This window comes from Haliotis asinina, chromosome 14 (genome assembly GCF_037392515.1).
Source record: "Haliotis asinina isolate JCU_RB_2024 chromosome 14, JCU_Hal_asi_v2, whole genome shotgun sequence".
Classification (NCBI taxonomy): domain Eukaryota; kingdom Metazoa; phylum Mollusca; class Gastropoda; order Lepetellida; family Haliotidae; genus Haliotis; species Haliotis asinina.
In genome coordinates, this window is record NC_090293.1 from 10,373,335 (window position 1) to 10,385,892 (window position 12,558).

Genomic DNA, 12,558 nt, shown 5'->3' on the forward strand with positions numbered 1-12,558 from the left:
TACGTTAACTTCAATACCTTTAGTTGACTTCGTCTCCAGAACACGCCGTGCAACAGATAAGCAGTTAGACCGTGGGAACTTTACCTGTGACTCATTCCAGTGACGCGGAGGTAAGGGGAGGGACTTGATGATAAAAGAGTCCTCTCGGTCTTTTTGAGAAACAGATAAGTCAATATGAATTCAAGAAACTTTTTAAAAAAAGGTAAAGTAAGCCCTTAAAGTTTTATTTGAATATCAGAATGGAATGTCATAGTGGGTTTCTTACCTTGACATTCTTTGCAACCAAGTATGATCAATCTGAAAAAAAGAACACTTGTCAATATTTTTCACTGAGACATATGAAAAGATATATATGCTGAAGGTTGCCTATTTGCCGCAAATGAACACACTTTGCAGGTAGATAGATACGTTACTCGAGTCACATAAATACACACATATATTTCATATACTTCTATGTTGACACTGCTGTCTTGTATTATTAAGTCAAATGGACGACAGAAAAGACAAATATACTCTTAAAAATGTAGGGGATAATGAACTTTCAATCTGGATAGGAAGTGTAAACGTTAGCAAACGTTTAAAGGACAGACATCTTATGAACGCACCAACATTTTCCTCTATTACCACCCCTAAACACAAGGCATGATGTGCACGTGCACAACGCAGTAGCCCCAAACACGTCCATCTGGTCCCATTCTTGATTTTGACGTTTTTCAAGAAGGTCGAGAAATCACTATGAGCATTAATTTTGACACTCATCTTGCATCACACATTTGTTAGTGTTTGTTTCTAGTCGTTTGTTTTAAAATGTAAATCGTATTCATGCAAATTACATGCTATACACCAGTCATCTTTCAAAAGCGACTACATTCCAAATAGCTATGGTTGTAAGGATGTGCAAATGGTGATGCACCCTCAAAACATTTAATAATATTATATCAACATTGATCGACTCCGATAAATCTCCTATATATTTGTAATCGTACATTATAAAAAGTGAAGAGAGAATATATAACTAGTCAATCGCAAAAATTAATCTTTGGTCTGAAGCATAAAGCACCTCAGAGAAATTCCACAACCGTTGAAAATATGTAAAGATTAACACCTTCATTGTAAATAATGAAAAAAATATGTATTATTTTGCCTTTGAAAAAAGCTTCAAACAAATAGCCAACCATTCAAGCAAGTCCAGCCTCCATGTTCTTTGGTTCTACAAATTAGAACGCCAGCTCACTCACTATTTGCAAAACACAGCAATAATGCCCAATATTTTTGTTTCACTTACATCCAGCGTAACATTTCGAAAAAGCACGAAACTTCATCACGTTCTTTGCCGATACTAGTATTCTATTTATCACAAGATGCAAACACAAAGCACATATTAGCATCAACAGTTTGCAAGTTACAAGAGTCCAGAAACGATATTGCCACCTTGCAGTAGAACTCTGTAGAAGAAATACCAACCAGAGAGTCAGTTACGCGACTGAGGAAGAAGCACTTGTTTTCGTAGCATCCCTTCCAGTAAAACAGGTTGTGCTCCTCCCACAATTACCACATCTTTCTGAGCTTGGGGGTAATAACAAAAACATTCCCGAAGGCTTACATTGCACCATTAGAGTTGCATTGCAAAAGGTATGTCAGGGTGTGTAGAGCCGCGAGTTGCATAACAACATGCATACTCTTATTATCTAATGTCTGTTTTGTTAGGACAGATACACACGTAGATAACATGGAACTATTCCATATCGATTCCCTTGTTCTGTAGTTCTTGAAACGCATATACGACTGAAAGGAGGGCGATGTAGGGATTTAAAAACTTATACATAAACATGTAGCCAGTGGGCGGTTAGATGATAATATATCAGAGCAAGACGGCTTGATGCAACAGGAAACAGGAGACGCACTCAGGTGTGGTACTCACAAATACCATCATAACATGCATCCAAACACTCGGTCAGGAGAACCTGACTTTAAAAATGTGTAGTATTTGACAGCAAAAATATTTGAATTGAACATTACTTAATTTAGTCAAGTACAGTTTCAAAAGCAATAATTTGATAGGTCATTTACATACCCCTACTTCGCTTATATATATTACTTCTACAGTTTTGATAAACTGGCCAAGATTGTATTATGCAGAGCACATTAACCCATCACCAGATTTTGTATGTGAAATGATGGCCAAACTTCAGCATCCCCATATTTTATTTTGGAGAGGTCCTGAGTTTTTTCGGATTTAAACTACCTACTAAACAACTTTAAACTAAACGAAATTCCAAAATCAGACACTTAAATCTGTGAAAGGAATACAGCGTAAGTTAACTCTTTAGCAACAAACATCTAATTTCTTGGGCAATTTCACACCCATCCATTTCTGCACAATGCGTTATTTCCTCGGGAGGTGTTTTGTGTATAATCACAAAACTTATCACTGAGTTGAAAACGATGCATTTCAAAGCTGTGATCTATGGATCAGTTACAACATTCCACCTTCATTCTTTAATGCACCCCCCCTGCAGCTCAGGACATCGGTACATCAACCGTCTTCCCTCCAGGAAGTTATTTAACAAACGTTTATCTCTAATTCTTAAAAAGATCGACAGTTACTGAGCACGTATTGCCAGACTCAGATGGTGTACACATGTTACTCTGCTGCATACAGCAGGGTATACACGAAGCACTTTCTAACTTCAGCTAATGATCTATGCACGCACCTGATTAAATGAATCAATAAACGACATGTGATGCCTGTATTAACTGCCACTTGTGTATACAATACACGTATGTAGATGCCATCATATTCCAGTTAAAGGCATGTTGTTATGAGATGTTAGTTTTTATTCAAGATGTCATTTGTTAAAAAAACATCCGAAGTCCGAAAGAAACTCCGAGTTTTCAAAATCTAAAAAAATCACTTAAAATATGTATTTGGATCTCGGAGGTCCAGTTTCTCTGACGTGCCTCTTAGCGGCAGGATAGTGTGTCAGAAACCTGTGACCGTGGGTTCGAATCAAGGATTCGGGTTGGTAATGTTTTGAGGTTTGTCAGCACCAAACTAAGAGGTCTAAGACCTACATCACTTGAGGTTTCCGTCCTCCCACATCAAGCCGTCAAGACGTCATAAATCTGTTCAGCGACAAAGACAAATGTCTTTTTTACCACCAGCTGCAACATTTGATGCATCGACCTCGTGAAATAAATTCCCGAAAGTCTTACAATGGTCGACAAGTGGTCAAAGGGGTTAGCATCTGTCCAAATTACAAACTACGAATTGTCAGATTTAATCCTCTCATACCAACGAAAATCTCGGAACTAAGATACCAGCTTTCCCTCTCTTGAAACCATTAGCGCCAACGTCATGAACAAACATCGTTAGCTTATGTATGCATGAGATCGAAAGATGTTGGCTCTTCCCAAATACGCAGCCCGTAGACAACACATGACTAACAGACCCAAGAGTATTCTGCAGGACAATGTATGGCCTGGCTCAGAGGTCAAGGTCAAGGTATACACACGGTAGATCCAGACATACCGTTTGTTGCCTAGGCGTTTACAACATGCTTACAAGGTTTATCAAGACACAGTCCAGACGTGATTAAACAGTTAGGATATTTGGTCGTAACATAGACAGTAAACCTGTAGTGTCTGGTGAAGGGTTTTGCAGGGATTAGGGTTATGTAGACAAGTGATTCAATTCAGCGTTATAGCTCTTTGTAAACCTTTGGCCTAGCAATTGGTATTTCACTTAATTGGCGACTATCTCAGCGAAGACGCTATGCCGTATTTCATTTAATAGAATAAAATGTCATTGAAGACCCTCTATACCGTATTAATCCAATTGAGGGCAATGTCAGCGAAGACGTTATGTCGAATTTTATTTAATACAACACAATGCCTGTTAATACCCTTTGCTGTATGGTCCTAATACACATGTAGCCTTTGGTCAGGTCTTATTGTTTCATAACAGTGGCACATCCTTTGTTTGACTCCAATGGCCTTAGGCGAACCTTATATTAGTCCCAGCGACGACAGGGTACAAGGTTCAAATCTCACGGTTAGTTGGAACATTACGCGCACTAGTGCATTTCACCATATTGGAAGATATATGGTGTGTGTCATGGCTTGTTTTCCATCCTATTGAATTGTCACCAGTTGCTGCAACTGGTTGTTTTTCCGGTTAAACCAGAAGATCTAAGATTCGTCTTCTCGAGACAGTTTTGTCGAAACAGTGGGAGAACAAAATGACGGATCTGACATATTTTTTTCTGAAAAGAAGTTATTAGACTTCATCTCCACGTGTGCACTGAATTTGAAACCAGTTGTGCAGTTTAACAATGACACTCTATCGTAACAAAGGATGTGTAACAAAGACACACCGACTGGCATGTTTTGTCTGGTTACAAGAACTAAAGCGTGATGGTGTTTGTGAGCATTATTATTATAAACAGTTTTGCATGTACATGTATAGTCCACATGATGTAACTAAGCCATTAACTTTACTGATTATTTCTGTGCAAGGCAAGGTACCCTTGTGCCGAATGTTTACGAGTCACACAGAAATATAGCTGACTTGTTGAGAAAAAACACTGCATGTCAGACAGACGCAGCGAGTAGATATACACCGGTTATATGTACATCTTACCCTGCTTATAAAGCACATTTGTTAGTTCAGAGAACCTTTTGCACCCTTTTGCTTGATAGCATTTTGGCCTCTAGGGCAGCGCCTGAGACGATTCCTTTCACTTGATGACTCGTACCTCATACATGCATTAGATCAGACTGGAAGATGTATGGCATACTGATTTTCGTTTGGACTCAGTTACACTAAACAATCGTTACGTGACAAGTCAAGGTTTATAGAAACTCGTTCAATTTGGCAGGGTATTATTCTATTAGCATCTTCACAAGAACATTATGTTTAACACAGCGTGACCTGTCTGGAGTGATAATGTCCATATTCCACGCGTTGAAATTATGACTGTTCTGCGGAACGTTACTGAGTCCTGTTCTGACGTCCGTTACGTAGAGGATTCTGATCTGTTAGTTTCGCAGAAAGAACACCGGTGGTCTGAAACCTAGCACGATTTCTGTTTTGACTACCAGTACAAACGTTAAGTGTATAAGTGAGTGTAAATTTAGTTCTTGACTACGATTCAGCTAAATGAGTAATGACAGAGCATTTGACCCATACATGTTTGAAACACGCGTATACCACTTGGTGGGTCAAGGGCATGGAGCTGACAGCCTAGTAACATGAAAGTGGGATTACAACAACGACCATATGTCTTGCCTCAAGGGAGCCAACTCTGTACAGTGAGTGGTGGCGTATTTGGCGAATCGGCCACCCAAGGGGACGTAAATAGTAAACGTATTAAACTTTTTGCCATGGGTAGTTGAATACGTACACTCGGAAACAGACATACAGGCAGACTGACAAGGAATTCTTGGCTCCCTATGGACTCTCAAACGCCATTACGAAAGGTTGGACTGACATACAGAGACATTGTATCATTCAACAAAAGGTCTCCGACACAGAGACATCTTGAAGCCTGATCATGATTGTGCATTTTAGTACTATGCACGACAGATATTTCATATTTTTCTAGATATTTAGGACGAGATTAAGCAGTGAAACCTTTTTCTCAGTTCAAAGAGAAAATTCCATACATACATATGTAGGTCAGTAATTCACCTTCAACAGCAAGATATACATAAACTTGCACGATATGTAGTTTACAATATGGATACCCCGAGTTTAAAAATCAAATCATCTTATCTAGAATATGGTGTTCCAAATGTTCAGGAAGCCAGATATACTGAATTATTTTCAGCAGGTAGGATTAAATTTGATTATAGCTGATCAGGGTTTGTGAGAGTGTTTTCTGTAACTGGAGACATCACGGTGTAATTTTTGCTTACGAAACACATCCAGAAACGTCGGTGGCGAGATCACATTCATATATCAACATTTCATTGACACATCTCGTTCTGTCAGTCGTATATGAACCCTATCATCACCGTAGGAACTTACATACTAGTCGGTGTCGTTTAGCGGCATTTAGGAGTTGGTAGATATGACAAAGATCTTGTATAGATAAATCTTCTTAAAATTCTTTGAAACACAAAGTTTCGGGGTCGTTTCAGACCCCTTCATCAAGTGAACTCACCTCACCTGAACTCATCCGATGAAGGGGTCTGAAATTACCCCGAAACTTTGTGTTTCAAAGAATTAACACTTTAAGAAGATTTATGCATAAAAGATCCTGGTCTTACATACTACTTGTTCAATTTTGCTACCAGTAGTTACAAGATCAGAGAATTGAGAGATGACCATGAAAGGAGAACAAATACAACTCGGAATAACAAATCATTACACTTCTATAAATGTTCTAAATGTTTTACATAGCTTGTTCATTCCCTTGCTGCTATTATATATATCAAATACTGAAACCAAATACTTCAATACAGATTTCGATGACCTTTCAAACTTGACCCAAATCAAATCACTGACCGAAATGTTGTGGTATTTGTTTCATTCCAGAAACCTAACCGTAACACTGGCACCAGTTAGCTGATAACATTTATTGCAGGACGAGCCCGGGTCGAAAATACACTGTAAACATTATAAGTAGCTCATAATCTGATTAAACCCAGAACCACCCTAAAAACACTATAGGTTCTCAACACCAGGTAGAACATATGGTATCAATACAAGATGGGATTGAAGTTCACTACGAGATTGTTTTTCCAGAATGCTGAAGTAGGCCAGTGGTCAATTCCTTCAGTAAATGACCCCAGATCTTCATCAACATGCTACCGATCAGACATTCCTGGGCGACTGTTTCTATCGGGTGGCCTCTGTAATGCATCGCCTCTGAAACACCTTCTGGGGTAAGCCTGTCTGACAAGTTCCGCCCAGAGATGGTGAAGCGCTTGGAAGGTAAACCGATTGGTGTGTTCCATATGTTAGAGAATCTTTGCTTATCAGCATCTTGGTTTGGGTTGGTGGGGAACCTGGTCAGTGGTGGCAGAGTGTTTATTGCAGCAAGGTCGGGCGATCTGTTTGAAGTAGTTGTTGATGAAGGAAACCGCTATAACAACGGCTGAGGCAGTTGCGGAAATATATATCCCGTGGATTCCAGGTGAAGTTTCTGGTCATCCAATACTTATATAACCGACAAAATCTGGTAAAACCGATACAATACTTGATAATACCTGGTAAAAAATACAATAATTGATAAACCGATTCAATAGTTGATAAAACCGATACAGTGGTTGAAAAAAATGAGACAATGCTCCATAAAACCGGTACGATACTTTATAAGAGCACTGTTATAATTGATAAAACAATACAATAATGAATACAACCGATACAATACTTGACAAGCATTGTCACTAAGGTGACATAATCACCCGCCGCATATTATCAAATCAGACTTAAAAAGAAATGAAAGCGAAGGTCGTACTTCAACAAAAACATTCCTCTCAAACTCTCTTGATGTCTTGCACTGTAGTTGTTCAAACACAAACATATTTTGATGAGTCACTTAGACCTTGACCAGTGAATGAAACTCCTAAAATAAAGTCGCCGTGACTTGAAAATTAACTTAAAGTCACCCAAATCAACTGGGCCCTCCACCTTCCCCAGATAAAGCTTGGTGCTGAATATGAAGAATATCTAGTGAATGGTTCTTGAGATATCTCGTTGACAAGGTAAAACGCTAAAGTCCCCTTGTGATCTTGACATGAAGGTCAAGGTCACCAAACCTGACTGAGACCTTTCTTTTACTGTGATAAACCTAGATACCAAATATGAAAAGACTCTAGTCAGCAGTTTTAAAGATATTCCAATCCCTACGTACGGACAGGCGCAGCCTAATACTACACCCCCGCCGCGCGTTTAGTGTTTGTCCGATTTATGCTTTATAAAAACGATACAATAATTGATAAAACTGATACAATGTTTTATAACACCGATACACTGGAAAAAGCATATTGTATCGACACAAAAATGAAAAAGTGGTTACACATTTTGTGAATCTCCCTTCAAGCACGATATCCATATATTTATCAGTCGCATTTTCATTAACGTGGGATTCATTTCCTCGTGCCGACTGGTGCATGTTCTCCGACTTTGAAAGTATTTATACAGAGAACAGTACAACAGATTTCCGCTGAGCCTAAAATAATAATAAAATACCTTTTGCGACGAATGTGTAGCATTTACTCCCATCTGTTTCAAAAGTACTATACCTAAGTTTTAGAATGTCGTGGTCAAAGTTCCTGATTCAACATACACTCCTTCACTAACATTCGAGAAATGTAATAAACATCACTACTGGCCTCCCTACAAACTGTAATAACAAAGAGGAATCGGGTGCTCTCTAACTGGTTTTGAGTCGGCAAGTTTCAACATTTAGGTACAAAATAACTAGATATTTCCCACATTCCTCCGCGCGTTGTTTTCACGTGCAACTGACCTACATTATATCTCACTTGACCATGTACTCAGTCAATTTGATGTAGATTGAGGCAGGAGCAGATACCGTGATTAACACCTGTCAAAACAGTCCAGCTAAAAGGTTATCTACTTCACATTCCAGAAACAGCAAGCAAGACCATGCGCTTAAACTCATCAATAATGAAGCCACTTCTCAGATAGCCCTTGCCCGGGCGTCATTCGGCGCCTTCAGGCTGACACGTACGCGTATAGTATAAAGTTATGGCACCTGTTAAGGGAAGTTTTCACTAAGAAATAACTGTGCGAACTGATTTTATAACCTAACTGGTTGGTAGTTGGCAATGATTTTAAGAAATTATTTAACAAGCTTTTTGAACAAAACCGAAGGGAATATAAATGTGTTTGGGGTGCTCATATTCGACAAAAGTATTAAATTATAAAATTATAAAATCACGAAGAGTCCGCATGTATAATCATGATCTAGAATTTGTGTTATTCAGTATAGATCAGTACAGAGATAACCATCTCCAAGTGCTGGAGATAGTTATCGCTCATCAGATGGTGATTTTATGAGGAAACCCGACGTAATACAGGTCTTCCGCGATTACTACCTCCTTTAAATATGTGAAAAAAACAATCAGTCTCGATCCCGATCACAAATCATGACAGAATGGTTCCCAAGTTTCAGAAGCAATTGCAAGGTTCAATCATCTCACTTCACGTGTGAAGTAATCATAGTATCACGATAATTGAAATAAATAAATAAATAAATAAATAAATAAATAAATAAAATAAATAAATAAATAAATAAATAAATAAATAAATAAATAAATAAATAAATAAATAAATAAATAAATAAATAAATTTGTCTGACACCACACAGTGGCGTTCACCAGAAAAAAACACTGATATAGAGATATATAGAGATTTACACGAGCAAATGTGCCAAACGCCTTATACGAAATACACAATTTCTTGCAGGAGTTTCGTTTGAGTCATATGACGTACTTCCTGTAGTGTACTAATTTCTTTATCATTTATTTTATTCATGTACGTTTGTGCAGTAAAATAGGTATGACGTTCGTCTACACTGACGTCACTTTCAACAGTTTAATGACGTCACAGACGACGAAATACAGAAATAAGATATGTGCACAATTGCAAATATGATGTCTGTGGCACTGATTATGTTTAACCATATGAGTAATGACCTCAATATCATGTGGGAATGATGTTGACATCTCCAGTATTTTAGTTTTGAGAGAACGGTCACGTAATATCCAACTGCGTTGTAAAAGTGAGTGTTTAGTTTTACGCCGCACTCAGGAATATTCCAGCTATAGGGCGGCGGGTGTTGTGAAAGATCTCTATTTACTGTTAGTCTTTTGAGACCAACCCAGTATTGCTCTCTTATACCTCACGGTATCTAACGGTTTTCTTATGGCATAGTTCTTGATAATTCAGGATAATCCCGCAAAACCTGAACTGTTACGCAATACTGGTGAATATCTCGAATGCACATTCTCAAAATAAAAACTGCAGTCGTCAAAACCATAACGTCGGCGGTACACCTTATCATCCTCCTGCACTGAAACGGCCTTGACATTCACAGATCAAAGTTAGATAACTCTCATTATCTCATAGCCCAAAGCTGTCATCGCGGAAGAAGGGTAAATGTTGGCGTATGTGATAAATGTTAAAGAGATCCTCATGGCTGTAAGGGTTCCGTCGTACTGTCTCGGCCTGTTTACTGCCACTGTAGCCGCAACTAGCAAGATAACAACGTAATAACCAAGATAACATTTAACGAAAATGACCGCTGATTGTTATCATTTTGAAATTCAATAACAGCTTCCCTGATACGTCCGTATCAAATTAATTCAACATTCTTATCGAATGAGGACCGTAACGTTTTCCCTTTAAGTTGGATAACGAGTATATACCATGCGAACACTCGATACTGCATCTGAAGTTCATCAAGACCTCAATAAAACATCTAACATCTCTTGATACCATAAACAAATCCGTCTGTGTTGTTAGGGTGATACACTAAACATGAATGATTCACTTACGTCAGGATATTTATGGGTATGGGAGGTGGAAGATTGCCATATATTCACACTTGTAGACAGCCTTACTTCCAGTTATTACTGTTTGCGCTTGTTTGTTTTTTTCTGCTATATGACTCGATTTTTCCGTACATAAACGAGTCCACACATAGATCGCCCGTTTAAAATGATCTGTGGTCAAATTCAGCATCTGTCCCATGTTAAAAACGTCAGCAGTCACCATTGTAAAATATGGTCAGTTTTAATTACTGGACGTAGTTACAAACATCTACATAAAGTCATTTGTTCCCAACTGGTAGATGATTCAGTCTGCTCTGATTCTCATATTTCGTAGCATAGCCTGTAAGTAAAATCGGCCACGTGGGCACGTGGAATTAGTTCTATGTTAATTAAACAGTCGTAAAGCGGGCCATACTGAATACTACTTTAATACCATTACAATAACACAACAGTGGAATAATGGAAGAAGCACAAAAAGGAGAAAGTCGAAGCACAACTGCATTGATACTATCAGAGGACGTAAACTCAAACAGACATTCCAAAAATTGCATAACTGTTCAAACTGATCCCGTTCAGTTTGGTCTTAGATACTTATGCTAGTTCCAGATGTAAATCGTAACCATCTTTATAACAGTCGTCCTGTTATACGAACAAGTCTGGTGTCAACGCGGTTTACAGCGAATCATGCAACATCACCACGCCATTCTTGCCTGAGGTGGACCGCGTGGGGAGTGAACACACGGTGCGCGAACGCAGCTGCCCTAGGCAACAAGGAAGTAGGTAAGCATCGATGATACACTAAACCAGGTAGATCTCACTGTCCACAAACACGGTCACCTCGTATCCGCCTATCCGTCACCGATTATGACCCTCATCACAAGCACCTGTTACAGACGACACACGGTTGAAAGAATTACCATGCCTTGCATAATGATCACGTGAGTAATTCAGTCAAATCTTTGGCACGCATGCGCGAACTTATCACAGACAATAACGAGAAGCCTGAAGACTACGGGGTCTTTTCATTGTGAAATAATATAGAATTCTGGCCCGAAAGTATTTTGCAATACCACTTTGTGTTGGGTCACAGTGTTTATGAATGCATAAGCTGGACCAGGACACCTATACTAATTTGAATGGAAACACCAGTTGCAATATGATAATTTGTAACATTGTTTTCTATAGTAAAACTTTGATATGAAACCTGTGAAGATCTGGGATGGAAATGGTCTCTGCAAGAGGATGTTATGGGGTTTTTTTTCTTAAAAACCATAAACTGGTGTTCCGTCTTGGTGACTTGGCTGATCGATGTTCATGATGTCAGTCACATGATTATCTGGTTAAGTGAGTATGATCATTTTACGCTATATTTAAGCTATATGGGGGCGGTCTGTAAATGATCGAGTCCGGACCAGACAATCCAACACTGTCAATCCTGTTATCAACAGTATGAGCATCGATCTACGCATATTGGGACACGATGACGTGCCAACCAAGTCAGTGAGCCTGACCACCCGATCACGTTAGTCGCCTCTTACGACAAGCATGGGGTACTGAAGATCATTTCTAACTCGGATCATCACAAGTTAAGACTCGAATATTTACAGATCGCCGTTGTATGGTTGAAATATTTCTGAGTGCGACCTTAAGCAACACACGAAAACTCCAACAATGTTATTAAACTATGCACGTCTGATTTAATCGTCCTTTGTCCATGTACATATACCTCAAGCTCGGGTAACACAGGCATACCAAAGAGGTCCAATCAAATATCAGCATGTAACTGCAGGCTCCCAAGGTAAATAAATCCTCTGTGAGCTATTGTTTCCACGTTTCCTTGTAAGATCGGGGAATCCACTTGGCGTTTGCTTGTTGACCTTTCCTTTATGCCAACATATAGCGCTGATGTTGCGTATCTGCCGGCGTCATTGATTCCATGTGTACAACCCATCACCCCGCAGTCCCAGAGGGTCACTTCAGATACTGTAACAATACCGGTTCAACGTTTCCAAGGGTTCATCATTCGTG

The 12,558-nt window shown here is 39.0% G+C and overlaps 1 protein-coding gene across 3 annotated transcripts in view; it reads right to left on the bottom strand.

Moving 5' to 3' along the window:
- The window catches only part of LOC137261336 (myosin light chain kinase, smooth muscle-like), an 82,992-nt gene that overhangs the window by 38,574 nt on the left and 31,860 nt on the right, over nt 1–12,558 (bottom strand). For 2 of the 3 annotated variants that reach the window (XM_067799076.1, XM_067799075.1), the window contains one exon: nt 266–297. The exons of the other annotated variant lie outside the window; for it this stretch is intronic. In XM_067799076.1, the coding sequence (XP_067655177.1) occupies nt 266–273 (8 nt within the window). In that variant the 5' untranslated portion in view covers nt 274–297. The remainder of the gene's footprint in view (nt 1–265; nt 298–12,558) is intronic. 3 annotated transcript variants of the gene reach the window in all.